At 41.0% G+C, this 19,014-nt stretch overlaps 1 protein-coding gene across 1 annotated transcript; it reads right to left on the bottom strand.

Moving 5' to 3' along the window:
• Window positions 1-1,156: 1,156 nt before the first annotated feature.
• LOC149274391 (protein BTG3-like) lies at window positions 1,157-9,056 on the bottom strand. The gene is made up of 4 exons (XM_089505556.1): window positions 8,884-9,056; window positions 7,719-7,856; window positions 6,670-6,877; window positions 1,157-1,291 (listed from the first exon to the last, which is right to left on the bottom strand). Exons 1-4 carry the CDS (start codon window positions 9,054-9,056, stop codon window positions 1,157-1,159), a joined length of 654 nt encoding a protein of 217 aa, XP_089361682.1.
• Window positions 9,057-19,014: the final 9,958 nt, after the last annotated feature.

Genomic DNA, 19,014 nt, shown 5'->3' with positions numbered 1-19,014 from the left:
GGAATCTTGGTTAGATTCGATACGATGGGTCAATAAAGCTATACGTTGTTTGAATACTAGGGAAAATTTGGGTTATAGATGGTACCATGTTCCTTCTAAATTAGCAAAAATGTATGGAAAAACAGAAGCAATATGTTGGAGATGTGGATCTGAAAATGGGGATTATATACATACCTGGTGGTTATGCACTCAAATAAAAGATCTTTGGAGAAAGGTCTTTGACCATATCGAGAGATTGATTGGATTTAAGATGCCCTTTACTCCAGATTTTGCTCTTTTACATCTGGACTGTCCATCAGGTCCAAAGGTAGACATATATTTAATAATTCATATACTTCTGTCTACTAAGATACTGATAGCCAAATATTGGAAAAGTAATATGGTCCCTCAGTGGTCAGAGATAAGATTACGATCATTATACCATTGTAAAATGGAACTGGGCATAACAAAATCAGTTGGATATAGTATAAGTAAGGTTAAAATGTGGGAGAAATGCATTCAGCTCCTGGAAATTGTGTAGTAGGAGATATATTGCTTCCCTAAAATATCGTTGCATCCCGAATTAGAGGTTTATTTGTCATTGTCGATTGTACGTATTATTGGTTATTGTAAAAATTGTTTCTTTTTTTCTATGTATGGAAAATTAATAAAAAATTTTGATATGAAAAAAAACAAACAAAAAAAAAAAACATTTCTCACTTCACAATGATTATTAGTTAACATGGATAATCATATAAGTCTTAAGGGTAAGCATATGAAAATTCAGTTAATTCTAAATATCTGAAGTACTCCGATTACAGAAAAGAAGGAATGAGAATAAAGATAGGAGGGACAATCCAGAGGAATTAATCAGGTACAGAAGTCTATTAAACAGATCCCTGATATACCCGATACCTTTACTAATAGTACGCAATACCTGAAGGTGCAAGTTGTAGCACAAAAACAGGAAAAGTGCATAACGTCCAGCATTCATTCAAATGGTCATTAATGAAGAATTAATTCAATGAAAAATAATCCAAATCAACAGTTCGTCAATGAGAATTCATTCCATGCAGGGTCTCATAAAGTGCAGGTGCGATAATCAAAAATGTCCATGTGGTGGCGCCACAGGCAAAAGCTTCATCGGCAGTCACAATAACGGAAAGGCGAAGTGTTGTTAACGATCTCGCCTCGGGGGCCGTAATGTAAGTTTCGTGTGTTTCTCATCGGTCAGCCCTCGCATGGTGGAGATGTACGATGGGAATAGGTTCAGACGTACAAGTCCTTCTAAGGCCCCACGCCGGAAACGGCGCTTTTATAAAAATTAAAAGTCATTTTTTTCTAATGCCCCAAGCTTGGCACCTTTCCGTGTCTGCTGTGTGCACAGTAATAGTGTCATTAAGGGAGATGCCATCAAAATACTTTACGTATGGATTATGTTTAGTACCTTCTCAAATGTCACCATGGCATCATCTATGTAGGCAAAACCACCAGATGAGCCACAGCTGTGTAGAAGAACATACATGTAAGATCATGGCAGCACTTAGAGGCACGGGAGGCTCGGAGTCTCCCATAGCCAGACATTTTTAAATGGTGGGACACCTGGTGAATCAACTACGTTTTGCGGTAATTGACCAGATCCATCCCCTGTTCCTGTTTGTTCTCCCATAGAAACCCGTGTTACTAAATCTACTTTTTGTCGCTGCTGAATTGTCTATTATTTCAGTGCTCGGTGGTTTAGATTAATTTTTTGTGTTTTGATCCCGTGAATTTTTTTTTCCATTAGTGGTAACACTTATCCATGTTTTTGCACCTGTACATGGTCCTCTTCATTTCGGGTTTCCTGTGTAGAGAATTAGAAGGACCTGGACGCCATTTGCTCCTCTCACTGTACATCTCCAGTTTTTGACCCCAGAGGACACATTATTATTATTTATTGTTTTATATAGCGCCATCAAATTCCGTAGCGCTGTACAATGGGTAGACAGGACATAACAAGTAGTATGTAACATTACAAATTGACTAACAGAGACAACAGGTGAGGAGGGCCCTGCTCAAAAGAGCTTACAGTCTAGAGCCTCTTGTGTTTGAACTCAACAACCGTGAGAATACATTTTCCTCCACACCACGTGTGTATATACATTATATGGACAAAAGTATTGGGACGCCTGACCATTACACCAACAGGGACTTTTATGACACATCAGACATTAATATGAAGTTGGTCCCCCCCTTTGCAGCTATAGCAGCTTTCCACAAGATTTTGGGGAGTTTCTGTGGGAATTTTTGCCCATTCATCCAGTAGAGCATTTGTGAGGTCAGGCAGTGATGTTGGATGAGAAGGCCTGGCCCGCAACCTCCGTTTCAGTTCATCCCAAAGGTGTCCCAAGGGGTTGAAGTCAGGGTTCTGTGTGGCCGGTCCAGTTCTTCCATCCCAAACTCATCCAACCAAGTCTTTATGGACCTTGCTTTTTGCGCTGGGGCAGAGTCATGCTGGAATAGAAAAGGACCTTCCCCAAACTGTTCCCACAAAGTTGGAAGCACAGAATTGTCCAAAATGTCTTGGTATGCTGAAGGGGACAGCCCAAGACATTTTGGACAATCAGTAATGATCTCGAGCCCCCTTTACATTGGTGACATTTTGTGTATATATTAAAGGGGCAGTAAATTGTTCTTGGTGTTAAGAAAAAGTTTAAGCAACCCTCACTTATGTTAAAAGTAAGGTTTGCACAATCATTCTCGTACGCGATTGAGAATTCTCCTCCCTTGATTTACCTCCCGCACACCTTCCTCTGTAGCTCACTGCCAAGTCGGTCTGAGAGTCCAGGAGCCGGCCCTGTCACAACCATGCAGTCACCCCGCCAGCGCCTGTGATGGGGCCTGTCACTGGAGGTATGCCTAGGGTATTCAAGGACTCTATAGTGACAGGGTCTGTTCCCCAGGACTGGCGCATAGCAAATGTTGTGCCAATATTCAAAAAGGGGACAAAAAGTGACCCGGGGAATTATAGGCCTGTTAGTTTAACTTCTGTTGTGTGTAAACTGTTTGAGGGTTTCCTAAGAGATGCTATTTTGGAGTATCTCAATGAAAATAAGTGTATGACTCCATATCAGCATGGGTTTACAAGGGATCGGTCCTGTCAAACTAACCTGATCAGCTTTTATGAGGAGGTGAGCTCAAGACTGGATCGGGGTGAATCGCTGGATGTCGTATATCTTGATTTTTCCAAAGCATTTGATACGGTGCCACATAAAAGGCTCGTACATAAAATGAGAATGCTTGGGCTGGGGGAGAATGTGTGTATGTGGGTAAGTAACTGGCTCAGTGATAGGAAACAGAGGGTGGTTATTAATGGTACATACTCTGAGTGGGTGACTGTTGCTAGTGGGGTACCACAGGGGTCAGTTTTGGGTCCTATTCTTTTTAATATATTTATTAATGACCTTGTAGAGGGATTGCATAGTAAAGTATCAATCTTTGCAGACGATACTAAGCTCTGTAACGTGGTTAACACAATAGAGGACAGCGCACGATTACAAATGGATCTGCATAGGTTGGAGGCTTGGGCTGGGATGTGGCAGATGAGGTTCAACACAGATAAATGTAAGGTTATGCACATGGGGAAGAAAAATCCAGGCTGGGAATATGTATTAAATGGGAAAACACTGGGGACGACTGACATGGAAAAGGACTTAGGAGTTTTAGTTAACAGTAAATTTACCTGTAGCGACCAGTGTCAGGCAGCTGCTGCTAAGGCAAATAAAATCATGGGGTGCATCAAAAGGGGCATAGATGCCCACGACAAGGAAATAATTCTACCCCTGTACAAGTCACTAGTCAGACCACACATGGAATACTGTGTACAGTACTGGGCACCAGTGTACAAGAAAGATATAGTGGAGCTGGAGAGGGTTCAAAGACGGGCAACCAGAGTAATAAGGGGAATGGGAGGACTACAGTACCCAGAAAGATTATCAGAATTGGGGTTATTTAGTTTGGAAAAAAGACGGCTTAGGGGGGACTTAATAACTATGTATAAATATATAAGGGGACAGTACAGAGATCACTCCCAGGACCTATTTATACCCAGGACTGTATCTATAACAAGGGGACATCCTCTACGGCTGGAGGAAAGAAGGTTTCTACACCAGCACAGACGGGGGTTCTTTACAGTAAGAGCGGTGAGATTATGGAACTCTCTGCCAGAGGAAGTGGTTATGGCAAACTCAATAAAAGAGTTCAAAAGGAGCCTGGACGTGTTTCTTGAAAGCAATAATATTACAAGTTATGGATATTAGATTAATAGGGACAGAACGTTGATCCAGGGATTTATTCTGATTGCCATATTTGGAGTCGGGAAGGAATTTTCCCCCTGGTATGGGGCAATTGGCATCTGCTTCATAAGGGTTTTTTGCCTTCCTCTGGATCAACACAGTAGGGACACAATATGTATATAGGTTGAACTTGATGGACTTTGGTCTTTTTTCAACCTTATGAACTATGTTACTATGTTACTAGGGCCCCGTTAGAATTAACCCCTTAAGGACAATGGGCTGTCCCTAAACCCATTGAAAACAATGCATTTTGAGCCTGTACATGTACGGGCTTTGTCATTAAGGGGTTAAAGACATGCCTGGGCTGCATTAAATGTTTAAATCTCTCTGAGGTAATATAGGGAAAGCACAGATACGGAGGCAAGTTTTGCAGAACCAAGGCCGACTAGTAGGCAGGTCAGCAGTCCCCATGGGATGGGGGGGGGGGGCAGATCGCCTAACACTGGGGCGGTTACACCTTTGATCTCCCCAACTGACCTATGCTCAGCACGACCTCCGTATACTTCATTTAGTCATTTAAGATAAGGCACTGGATATGACGTCAGATCCCGGTGCTTGTTTCTTAAAGGTGCAGATCACCTTTTATTGTACCGGAGATCTGACAACAGCGGCCCCAAAGGTAAGTACGCCACTGCACGTACACGGACCCCACATCTGATTGACAGCTCAGTGCACAATATGTAGAGCCCAGCTTTTGTATTAATCTTTGCCATTGGGTAGCGAGCCAGGGGGGCATAAACTAATTCCAGTCCCAGACAGATGACACGTATGTAAGCTTCCATGACCAGGACCTGCTTCTCACTGTGTGAATAAATAACATAGAATGCGATGGAAGATAACTACCGGCCCATCTATCCTGCCCTCAAGGTCCTTGGAGTTGTACTGTGTTCAGGATGGCCTTACAGCTGTCCCATACCTACCTACCTCATTGCATTAACCAAATAAGACCCCATAGGGGTTGTATCACGATTGTGTGTATATTGGGGAGACACACTCTAGTTATTGCTGGCAAGTAGGGTAATGGGACATGACCGCGTTTCCCAGTCTCTCCAGTGGACCTTCCATCATATGATCACAGGCATTCATCGGGTCTGCACTTAGTTATGTTTTTTGCCAGATATTTTGGGGGTTAACGTATAAAATGTGTATAAAAACTGAATTTGGTGCAGAGTCTGTAAAAGTAGCACAGCAGTGAAAAAAAGATGGCGGCATTTAGGAAAGTGAAATGTTTATTGCAGATTTATATTGCAACAACTTTTGTCAGCACAGCAACATTTAAACAATTATTGAATTATTCACACAATTAGGCATCAGCACTAAACGTGATTTCTGTGCACACTCCAATCTATTTATAATAAAATGACACTGTAATACCCACTATATAAAATATTATTAGATAAGTAAATAAATAGAATATATTATCTTAGATGTCAGTAATCAATCTATATTTAACATGACTATGTGCAAGCAATAATGTAGTAATACATATTAAAAATATTTAGGCACTTAACTGTAGCCAAAAAATATCTAGTAGAAAACTGTGCTTATGTCATTTGGTCCCTCTGCACTTTGGGATCTATTCACTAAACGGGGAGTTGTGTTACAGCTCCTTGACTTCATTATCTTTTATGAAGGCCAATCCCAGCGAGCTTGGCTGTCCCTGTATAACGTATAGTTAAAACGGTGAGATTGCTTTAATCTTATCACACATTGAATTATGCATTATACAGGGCCAGCTCGGCCCTTCATATTGCATAATGAAGTGAGAGTGTTAGAACTACAGCTCTCCCGCAAACTCTCCCTTTAGTGAATAGACCACTGCTCAGTACTGCACTGCGGCACTGACTACTGAACCATGCCGCGGTGGCCGGCTGCCAATATGTGTACATTAGTCCAATGGTTTCTCTCGCTTGACACTACAGGGAGAAGCCACGCTGTTTGCCCGGGCACCTTGACGCTTCCTTGAGGGTGATAACTGGACAGAAACCGAGGACGGTGATGGTAGTGGGGTCCAGGCTTCTTCTTAGGATACTTGTTCCAAAAAGGCACCGATTGCAACACAAATTCCGGCTCCTATGGGCAAAAAATATTTTTTCCCCCAAATTAAAAGTGTGCACCGATTTAGTGAGTTTTAAAGGAATTAAAAATATCTTTAAAAATACATGGATTTTTCTAAAGGGACAGTAACATGAAACTGTTTGACACGCCGGCCCCCGGGGAAAATGCTATGCTCACACACGGACATAATATTCTGAAAGTAAAACTCTGCTTATCATTTAGAACACTGCGGTTGTTTTAATTTAAAAAAATGCAGAAAAAGTAAAACTTGCGTACAAAAAGAAAGGTGTTCTAATACCTTATAAACACTCTGCGTGCTGGTCACCGCCGAAGCCGATAACGTTTTCCTGAGGTTTCCGTATATTTCATCATCGGAAGAGGAGCCGGAATGATAGTCAGAGGTCACTTTCTCCATAGCGTGAGTAACTTTCTCAGAGACGGTCCCCTGGTCACCTTCTTCGCTTTCAAAACAGGCCACGGTAAATGCATGGTTCTTCTCGCCGTATCTGCCAAAATAAAACACAAGACACCGCAGCTACATTGCTAACTTAACCGCTTCTTGCCGTCAAAAAATGAGGGAACTTCATTATACAGCCCATCCAAGCACATAGAATCCCCATAGAGTGCTTGTATGGGCTCATGTAAGTAATCCGGATGTTCTTTGTTCTAATTATACGTATAATATATTATATATATATATATATATATATATATATATATATATATATATATATATATATATATATACACACATACACACACGCACATATACACACATGCACTCACACACACACGTGACAGGCAAGTCCATAGAACATGTGTTTTAATCCTACGACACAACTAACAGGGCCTCTCTCTGGAATGCTGGTATGCTATAGATCTATATATCATGTGAGAAGCACACATACATAGACACACATACATACACATATTCTCCAGAATCTTAGCATAGCAAGAGATCAGCGCAGCACATACTTTAAAGACCACCTATCTGAGGCATAAATACTGGGGGGTCCGTCACACTGTACGCCCGTCACCAAGTTTGGCGAGTCCTATCCGATTTCTTACGGCTGGAGCTGAATCATTGGGGATTCTGTTAGGCGGCCGGTCCTGGGAAGGTTCATCACGGCTCCAAGTTTTCTCTATTTGTAGATAAGGGCTCTCACTGGAGTCCCAGAGCCTTAGAAATGACCTTTTAACCCTTTCTAGACTGACAGATGTTAATGACTTTGTTTCTCGTCGTCTTCTCGTGCCATTTGCTGCTTTGTGAGATTTTGCAGGACAGGTTCTATTTCATTGATGTTTACATTCATCGGGGCTCGTGATAAACCCCTCTCCGGATCTCACCTGCAGCAGACTTCCCACGGATCAACCCACAGGGTTATTTCTCTAGGTAGCCCCAGATCGTCATACATTAGCCCACTCCGCAGACAGGCTTTCAGGAGGGCAGGATCGGCGCCCTGAAACATATTCACACGGATACACCTGAAAAGACACACCAAGTGGTGCAAAAACACTTATTGTGACATCACTTTACCAAAATGATTATATCTGTATTAGGCTAGGTTTCCACTTGGTTTTTTCTTGCTAAAAACGCCCATAAAAACGCCAATAGCGCCACCTGGCGATTTTTTAGTGAAAAAACGCTGCAGCCAGATGTTAGCTGTTCTTCAATAGGAAATCGCACAATGCCATATCCACTTGGCGTTTTTCTGTTTGGCGTTTTTTCAGTCCTCTTTGGCGTTTTTCTGCTTTTTTGGGCTCTGTGGCAGTTTTTCAAAATCGCAGCATGTTGACACTCTGGCGTTTTTTGCAAGGAAATCTTGGCGTTTTTCTCCAATAGAAGTCTATGGGAGAGAAAAAACGCCATGAAAAAGCCATGTGGGTTTATTGCCTTGGCGTTTTTTATGGACCCAGTATCTGTGTGTCCTACGAGAAATAGGCTGGAAACAAACAGTTTCACACAAAACAAAGTTCATATTGAATTCTACACCATTTGGAACAAACATGCCATTACAAACAAACATACGCGACGCATCAACTGGATCCTGCGTGCCAAAAGCAACAGCAAACAATTTGCACCATCATTTGGGGCCAATCTTCCTAGAGGAGCAGACATTCGGAATAAAACATGCCTTACAAACCACAGAAAAGAGACAAAAGGGTACGCCGGGGCGTGTTTAAGTAGAACTCTACCAAGTAAATGACATCAGGGGCAGATACTTGCCATTTATCCTAATCCCTTTTAGCTGGGTGAAACTTCTAACTTGTAAAGGCTGGAAAAACTGCCTAAGGTCAAAAAAAGCAATTTCCACAGAAAGGCTAAAACGCCAGAAAAAACTCCAGAAAAAAACGCAGGAAAATGCAGTGGCAGTTTTCTTGGCGTTTTTCATCAAGAAAAAAAACGCAGGACAAAAACCCAAGTAGAAACCTAGCCTTAAAATGGCAGTTTTAGTAGATTTTATTGTTTCTAAGAAAAAGACATTCTTTTAACCAAATCTGCGCTCCTCACCTATACGCCTGTCCTCTGCTGGGCGTCTCCGGATACCAGTGATTAACATACTTATCGTGCAGGATTCTTGCGAGCTCGTCCGAGAAACGCTCAATCTCCTCTTTTCTTAAGTTCTCGTTCTTCTTGACGAGTCTCGAAAGAAAATATACTACTGCGGATATTTCGTTTTTCATCTTCTACCGACGTATCACAAAAAGGGCCTGAAAAAAAAGAAAAAAAAAAACACTAAAAAAACTGAATCAATATTTAGAGCTCTATAACACGGTATCGAGTCAGTCCTGCGAAGGGTTAATTCACATTACAGAACTTAAACTGTTCAAGGTAGACATTTTCTGTATATCTTATAGAAATATAAGATTTGGTCCATTGAGTCTGTAGACCTTAATCCCCCTATATTGAAATCCCCTCACTGTATTAGCCTCTACCACTTCTACTGGGAGGCTGTTCCATTTATCTACCACCATCTCAGTAAAGTAAAACTTCTATATGTTACGCCTAAGATATAAAGTGCTGTAAATAATACAGCTATTAAGTATACGCAGAACATTTCTGGGGCGGCTATCAGCGGCAGTCTTGTTTATGAACTTTTAAAATAAAAATCAGTACTAGAGAACAGGTCATTTTTCTTTGTTTGCGAGTCAGTATAAAAAATATAAAAGTACTTGAAGCTGTACCCCAACGCTGGAATTAGGCACACAGATCTGTTCCTCTTTATAAAAATATTTATGACTGCAAAAGGCATACAACAAAGGGTAATTCACTAAGAGCCTATCAATATGCTTTGAAATTCAATCTCTTTACAGCCAAGATACCATAATTATTATTATTAATAATATACTTATAATAAAACTAATAATAAAACGTATTAGCATTAAAATTATAAATAGTAAGAAAATAAACGATAAGAATAATTACTACTAATAAAAATCTAATTATTATTATTATTATTATCATTAATATAATAAACACAACACAGGAGCTCCCCACTACATGCAGGGTATCCTATAGGCAACAATGGCAAACGGATGATTGTAAGGAGGGCACACAGGCTTTTTTGGGCTTATCTGGTTGCCAAAGCCAGACAGCATCCGGTTTCCAGCACTAATTTGTTTTACTGAACGCTCAGCTAAGCAAAATAATAAATAATTGCAGAGAAAATCTAATGCGACACGATGCATTACGGGCCCTGAGTACTGGAAACGGTTTCTGTCTGCATCCAACGCTAGAAAACTCTATTCACATTTATTATGGAATTTAATGTAATTCATTTAGCGTTGGGTTTCCGAAATGGAACAAGTGGCTCCATTTTATAGCACATGTCATATAAATGCAGGGAAATGCACATAATATCCTGCGTGTCTCCGGATTCTGATCAATGCAGGAAATGTCATCACAGAACAAACCACTTATACTACACTTTAAAACGGCATCGTGACCTCGTACTGTGACTTACTGCAACAAGCGATGGCTCCCAGTCTACGATCTCCGAAGCTTTGAAGGCGGCTGTAAGCATAGCAAAGTAAGGCTGAAGGGGGAAGAAAAAAAAAGGCAGGATTGGGACTTGTTGTCTGGAATATAAACAGAATTCATAACTTTATATTAGATCACATTTCTGTTTTTAACCCAAAGCTGCATGTTTCCGGGACTATATACCTCTGAGTACACGCGTCTCACATGCCTGGGAACTCGGTAGGCTTAACCTGGAGCCTCTGGGTCAGTTTCTTCTTTCTCTGGGCAGGGGAGTGGCATTTGGCCCCACCCATACCCTGTCCCAGCCCACGCACAGTCCATGCCCCACCCATACCCCATTCCTGTTCAGTACTGTTTGAAGCTAACCACACCCATGAGGAGGGGGTCTCATTAGAGATCTCGCAGGGGCTGCTGCTTTATGTGATGCTTACCAGGAGACGCGTTCGATCGCAAGCATCTTCTGCAGAGCCAAGCAGGGGCTGGGGGGACGAGCCGGGGGGACGAGCCAAACGTACGCGGAGGATACTGATGTGGATAGAAAAGAAACATAACAGACGGTAAGACTCGGCCCTCGTACGCATTACATCACATCATATAGAAACATAGAATTCAACGGCAGATAAGACCCAGTCGGCCAGCTAGTCGGTCTCGTTATCCTGACGTACAGACTCAGACCCTAATGAGTCGTTGGTCCCGTCCCAATCTAATTCCAAAGGCAGCGGCCTTGGGAGTCACCAATACCCGTTATACAGCGCTCCGGAATATGACGGTGCTATATAAAACAATAAATAATAATAATTACATGTCTACAGCCGCAATACTAACAATTTACATGTAAAAATCAACAGGGTGTCCGTTCCCTTATATCAGGGGCCACAGACTTTGGGAAGAAAAAAACGTAGGTGAAAATATTGTGGTTCAGTTGGGTTTGTAAAGTCTGTGGAAACTACCCCCCTCCCGCTTCTAGTAAAGTAATAACTTCCCCCCCTTCTATTAAGGAATAACTACCCCTTGCTGCATGCATGAGGGAGGACAGTAACTGACAGCTGCCTGTCTAAGAGGTTCTGCAGCAGCCAATGGAACCCGTCAATTTACACATAGGATGCCCAATAACAGCGAGTAGAAAGAGTTAAATGCCCAGAGATGCCAACTTTTTACCCCTTTAGGCTGCTTAATAGGAATGCCTGGCGATGGGTAGGTAGTTAGTTCATCGTAACATATGAGCAAGTAATTGATACATACACCGAGACATCAAAAACTGCGCTCGGTACACGCCGCCCGGTACAGGGGGTAACATTCCCGGGTGCTGTAAACGTCTTACCCCTGTGAGCCTCCAGGAAGCCGGTATGAGAGCCGGTAGCCGCGTCTCCCGCCAGTCCCACCGCTCACTGACGTCAAAAGGCCACCCGGGGCCCCATTCTGAATCAGATGTAGGTGGATAAAGGCTCTAGGTGGCGCCGAAGATGTCACTTTCAGGATCACACTAGCGAGCCGAGCGGCGGCCATCTTTGTTTTGGGCAGGATTCCCACTTCTCATAGAATAAAAGTATTTGAACTTCGTCTATTGCTTTCGAATACACACACATATATATATATATATCATTTTTTAATGTGGGACGCAAATAATGGCTAATAGTAATAAAATAAATTATCAGGCAACAAATAATGTTAAAGTGCTAGTAAAGCATTGCAGAAAACATATAAAAAATAGTCTTTGTAAAAGGAAATAAATGAAAGTGTTGTGTTGAGGGGAACTCCCGCCATTTTTTTTTATTCCTAGCATAAGATTAAAAAACAGTTTTCAAAAATATTGTAATATTTTCAGGCAGGTGAATCTTGGGTATAATTATACATATGTAGATGAGGTCTCGTTTACCGGTACTTTGGCCCAATCTACTAGACAAACTCCGATTCCTTATCGTACTGCCTACGGTAACCAATAGAATGGATGTGTCTTAATCACCCAGTTGAACACTGGCTAATGAAAGTCTACGGAGGAGCAGACTCTATTAGCATTGCCGTAAAGCATCAGCTCGGTGTGGTGTTTGAGCAGGGAAAGTCCTGGGAAAAATGGCTGATGTGTTTACCGTACATTAACTATAGCTCGTAAGATTTTGGTCCAAGAGAGGGGCTGTGCTTCCAACAAAAGGGCAGTTGTTAGGTATGTAAGTCCCGGGCATTTACCAATAGATCCATATAGTGTCCGTGGAGGCATCGCTTCCCTTGGGTGGGTGGATGAGGACATGACATGTGAAGAACTAGGAAGAACTAGACACCACTCCCCACCTGGAGATCAACGGCTGCTCCGTAATCACTTGTGTCACCAGGAACCTCCCGGGAAAATCCCTAGTGGTTCCGACTATACAGATAATATGCTCCTGGCACATTCTTTAGTTCCGTCCAAGTTCCAACATGCATTCATCAAAAGGGACTACCCAAAAGGAGCGCAGATTGGATCATTCCTGCATATAAATGCTGAGAAATCTTAGACACCCAAGCGACTCTCAACTCAATCACGATTGTTAAGCTTGTAGTAGTGTTGAGGGTGCTATCTCTTTTCAAACTCCGTTCTCGCCTTCAGATACCCGGGATGCAGATTTTACCTCTGGGGTACTTGATGGCATTGAGGTGGATTTAGCTTTTTTGTGTGGGGGATTCCTCTTCCCTCAAAGTTTTGAAGGTTTACTCTTTATGGACAAAATTGACAAGACCCTAAAAAGTTTTTCCTTCATCTGGATCACTGCTATAAGTCGTATCTTGGAAAGGTTGGACTCCAATGACTAAACGTGTAATCGTTTGTATCCATGAAATGAAATAGCCCAGTGTACGAGGCCTCAAGGTCATTGAGTGTTTTGAAGGACACACAGCTGACTAACCTGCCATTTTCCAGCTGTAGTCGCTAGTGTAGAATTCCTATCATTCATGAGAACATAATATAAGTGACCTATCGTAACGACGCAATGTTCGGGAATCCGGGACAGACTTAAAAAACTAAAGAAACCTCAATGTATACTTCCTAGTAAATAATTTCTTAATAAATAATAACAGAAGCCCAAAATACATTTCAATTAAGCATACAGAAGGTTTTAGATATGTGTTTTCCACCACAGCCGGCATTGATTTTGTCCTTCTGGAATGGGACTGCTCAGCAAACATTGGCATACATTTTTATTAATTGATTTGTGAAGCCTTCCAAGAAACATATCATGTTTCTGCAGCCTGTATTTTGTATTACACATTGTCTGCCAGTAGATGGCGCTTTTGCTCAGCAAGAAAATAAAGAATCTTCACTTTACCAGAAAATTGGCAATTTATGGGTATAAAGAGAATAACTTACTGGAAATTTAATACAATATATTTTCACATAACTTTATATTGTGAATAGACTTAATCCATTCACATTTGTGTATGGATCGCTCAGTAACTGAAACAGTGATAAAAAAAAATGTGGTTTAAAGAATAACATTTATGCAACCTCTTAAAGCCGACGGTGTTATTTTACACATTTTCTTTTTACATGGCATGGTACCATTTTTTTTTGTGAAGATGATATATGCTGTGAGCCGCAGTTTATTAAAGGGACAGTGTAATGTCCCTGACAGCCTCACAAATGAAGAATGCATATTGATATGCAAAGGATTCTTTAAAAAAAGACTTAAGTAGATGCTACAGCCTTAGAGCCTTAGAGCTACTTAGGAAGTAGATGCTTCCTGCCTCATCCCACGGTTGGATGATTCTCGCATCCCACTGATGGGCTGAAAGCAGCCAGGTGAAAGCTTAAAGCAGCCAATGGCAGAGAAGTTCTCGTTGAAATCACTGAGACAAATGGACATGGGGATGGTCTCGTGACACAACGTTCACCAAGCCAGAGTTGGAGCTCTGCTAAACGCATGTCCTGTATGGAAAATACAAGGGGGATGCCATGGAGAGCTGGGGGGTAATTACTGTATACAGCGCTGGGGATTATGATGGTGTACAGCTCTGGGGGTTTTTACTGTACACAGCGCTGGGGGTTATGACGGTATACAGCTCTGGAGGCTAGTACTGTACACAGTGCTGGGGGTTGTTACTGTACAAAGTGCTGGGGGTTATTACTGTATGCAGCCCTGGGGGTTGTTACTGTGTGCAGCGCTGGGGGTTTAGAGGCGCCTCTTAGCTATCATTTGCATTAAAGTGCATATGATGGCTGGAGCGTCCCTTTAATAGTGATGGTTATTTTAACCTATATGAACATTAAGACAGAGTAATATCATGCAGATTAATCATCTCTATCGGTTTAGCTGGAATTAACGTCAAAAGCGGAAGAGTTATTGCAAGAACAAAGAAAGACTGCAAAGATATTGGTAATGAAACTTGCAGTACTGAACGTTCAAAGATACTTCGCACACCATTCATTATCATACCAGTTCCATCTCAGCAAGCTGTATATAAAATAATGAATTTCAAATAGCCCTTTTTTTAAAAAAATAAATAAAAAAAACATTTTTATAAGGTTACCTAACAAATAATTGTAGACCATGTGCCATTTTTTATATTACTAAATGTAGCTGAAAACCTCTGGACGATGGTTTTACTGTCAAATATTATTATGCTCCAGCTGCTGTCTTTTTCAGAGATGCGGGTTCTGGTAGAAATCATTATATTTTATCTACAAAATGGGTTAGGAAATATGTTACATTAACAAACCTAGTGAAGGAATTTGGCGCAAGCTCCCCAAAAGACAACAAACAATTGAGCCATTAATAATATGTTTTTTTTTGTGATTTTTCTAAGTTAGTTTTTTATAATATATGAAAACTCATTTGTTAACTTTACCTTATTTATTATTCTTTGTTTATTACCCAAGGCTACATCGTAGCGCAGGTTGTATTCCAATCCGCGATCGTTGCTATACAAGCAAAGGGATTGGCTATAATATTATAATGATCTAGCGGCGCTGTAGGAATTATAAATCCGAGACAGATGTTATACATTGAAATAAATGAAGACAATTCATTAAAAAAATAAAATAAAAAGAATTAAGCTTAATACACAGGCAGACCCTTGTTCATAAGGGAGCTCACTGATTAAGTGATTCTTAATTATATGACTGCAGTGTTATCTGTCCTTAGCATAACTTGCCACGAGAGGGGGTGTTGATTAATTGCACGCTAATTGCTAAACATAAGCGATAAAGAAGAATCATCTTTCAAGCAGCGGTACGTTTCACTTTTGGTTGGGGATTGATTGCAGTAGGCTAGCTGACAATATTATTTTAATCGGTCTCTGCTATGATTCCACCCACCTTCTTATCCCTGAGCAACTTGATGGAAATAATGCATGGATCTCATAAATATCTATAGTTAAGGGACAATATATCATTAGGCTGTGAGTAATCCTTATAATTGCACAGCGCATTGCCTGAGGACACATTGTCAAGACAGCTTGGATAATGGCTTCAGTGGGAATTCAAAGAGGGGAAACATTTAGTAGGAAGTTTCTTCATTAATTACATAGGTGGCAGCTATAGCTTTACAAATGGTGCTGGTGACTGTTGATTAGTAAAAGGAAAGCTTGATTTTTTGTAGAACTTGTAAGAAATGGCAAAATATAGGAAGGTATTGGTAACCAGTCCTAGACTTTGACATCAACACAGATTAACTTTGGATAGGCTTTGAAAGGCTCGTTCCTGGTTGGTTTGGACAGCATTGGAGTGCAGAAAACTTTGTTCATGTTCAACAAAGTTCCTAATCGTTCCACAGTTTACCTGAAATACATTAAATATGCTACTTTGACACAGAAATATCTAATGGGACTTATTTCTTAAGGAGTGGTGGTTTTCAGTGAAGCTCACATAGAGGTCAGTGAGGAACCAAACTCAGGGGAGGGCTGGCACCTTTTCACCAAGCAAAGCCAAGTAGCCCCATCGGCCCCTTGCAGCCCCCCTCCAGTAATATACACACTGGCAAACACTAACACGCACACACACTCATGCTACAAATTTACATATACTAACACACATACACGAACGTACACACACACATATGAACTCATACTATTACATACACAGTTTCGCATGTTTACTCATGCTAACACTCAGACTTATACATACACACATTCACTGCAGTATACAAGAATGCATACACAATCACTCCCTCTCAAACTCCCTTATCCCTCTCTCATCCTTCACTCCGTTGCATCACTTTACTCCCTTTTGGTGTATCCCAGCCTCCCCTGGCCAAAGTGTTGCATGATACAGTCTGGAACCCAGACATACAGCGGTCCAGTGGTCTTTCTCTGAGTAGGGGAATGGCGTAGTAGCCCGCTACTTGAGCTTAGCCCCACAAAACCACCCTACCTGAAGAGGGAGAGCTTTGGATTGCCTACCCTCAGAGGCTGCTCGACTTGGGCATAACTATATCAGTGGATAGTTGAAATGTTCATTTCTTCTGCTTATTCCCTACTCAATGAATGGGCTTTAGTCATACATTGCTCTTTGCATGTTCCTGTTCATAGCAACTTATGAAATTCAGCGAGGCATTTAGAAGAATGAGCCGTTTTATTTTATGCATTTGTTTACGAGCCAATTTCTGTGTTATCACGGTGTACAAGAACAAGCATAAAGAAGTCTTAATTCATCAATAAGCACCATTAATTTCTCCTTAGATGCTTTAAATGGATTTTGACTCAATTGTGTTTTCCGATGGTGATGATATTAAAAAAAATTAAAATGAAATCTCACATTATGATAAAAGTAAGGCATTAGCAAATCATATGCACGGGTTACCTCTTTATTTATGAAGGAGAAAGCTTGTAGAATTTTTAGCTGTCTGCGGCAACACTGTGTGTATATATATACCTGTGTGTGTATATATGAATATATTATATATATATATATATATAAACAGCATGTATATCTGTGGAATCTGGGATAATTGTATGCTAAATACTGCAGAAAACTAAAAAAAGCAGAGAGATTAAATGTCTGTATATGGCAGGCACTGGGAAATACAGCTCTAATAATTAGTTAAATCCATCACGGATTAGCAAGGGTTGCATTAGCCTTCTTATAGAATGATGCTGACAATAACTCTTAGCAGAGAGAATGATTCTGAGACAGAAGGACATTTAACTATTTGACAACAGGAAGGCTGAGCAACACAAAACCTTGGTAACCCTTTAGACGGAGCTGGGCCTGCATGGCTTGTCATGAATGGAAGATTGAGAGGAGGCCCAGGATAGCTTTATGCCATTTAAAATCCCTCCCTAGCCTTCTTATTCTAACATTTCTTGTCCTTTGACACTTGCGCAGACAATCATGTGTTTAGCATGTACCTGCTTGCTCGATACACATGGCTGCACGCTACCTTCTTACACTGTTATATGTTTATCAGCCACTGTCTTTAAGAGTCAGGGCAGATTTTCATCTCCAGTCTATTCACAAGTGCAAGACCAAGCCAAGCTCCTTTAGTATTTTATACTACACACACGCAGACATCACCTAAGTTACATTAATTGCATTGTTGGGATTTTGTCACGTTTGCCCACCTTCAGTTTACTGAATATGTGGCATACATCAGATTTCTACCCTGAGATCACCTCTACCTTCTCTAGATCCCCAGATCATAAATGATCCAACTTAAGTAAATGCTAATTTTTCAATGTTACAATTCTAACAGGAAATAAGACAAGTATTATGTATTCTACCTACTTTTCTCTGCTACCATTGCATGTCAGCTAATGTTCTCTAACAGGTGTCTGCAAGTATCGCCCATGAACGGCCCCGAGATGCCTGGTAACCAAGTCGCATCATTGGATCATGTAACTTGTGTTATGTGAACCCACAGTAGTATTGGCAGCAGCAGGATAAGGGATAGAGTAATATGCATTGATGATGGAAGCAGGAGAGAGTGACACTGCGTGTACGTACATGGCAGCAGTGTGTGCATGTGAGCGTAAAGTGTTAGTGTTAAGGGCGAGCCTAGGATTAGTGGTACGAGAAATGAGGGAGGTAGCGTGTGTATGTATAAAGTGTATGGTGTTAGTGCGAGTTTACATGTTAGTATGTTCATGTGTTTTAGTTAGCAAATCTAAGGCTCACCCCTGTTCTCTAATATGGCCTAATATGCTATAATATTTTTCAGAAAGTATGTGTAAACGGCGTAGGATTTCAGATAATGGAAAGCATTCTCCTTTTAGGTAGATTTGCTGTAATAGGCGCATGTTGCACAGTTAGCATCTGTGTCAATAGCCAAATGGCAAAGCATGCAACTGTGAAGGACAAATAGCATAAACATCAGCATCCCCCGTCATATGGATGGTATAGGAATGGCTTCAATGAAAGGAAGGATAAAAAAAAATGCAACTTAGCACCTGGCTATTAAACACAAACTAATTTGTCTCTGTAAATATCTGTTTAACACACTAAAGCTCTAAATCAGCTCTGTTAAGGCTCTGCTGTATAGTGCACAGATTTTTGCCTTTACATATTTTAAATGTTATCTATTCTAAAATGTTTTGGCCTGTAAGCAGGGCCCCCTATAGGGGTATCGGTTTATCTTAGTCTGTCTACTCTAGTCTTGCCAGACCTTCCTGAAAATAAGAGTAATAAGCAGGGGAAAATATATCAATAACAATTCTAGTATAAGTGTAGATGTAAAGCCACCGCATGAAACGATACCT

The sequence above is a fragment of the Sceloporus occidentalis genome, unplaced genomic scaffold (genome assembly GCF_023333645.1).
Source record: "Sceloporus occidentalis isolate IW3139 unplaced genomic scaffold, rSceOcc1.0.p SCAF_334, whole genome shotgun sequence".
Lineage (NCBI taxonomy): Eukaryota > Metazoa > Chordata > Lepidosauria > Squamata > Phrynosomatidae > Sceloporus > Sceloporus occidentalis.
Note: the sequence above shows the minus strand (reverse complement) of the source record. Positions and strands in the feature narration are given on the sequence as shown.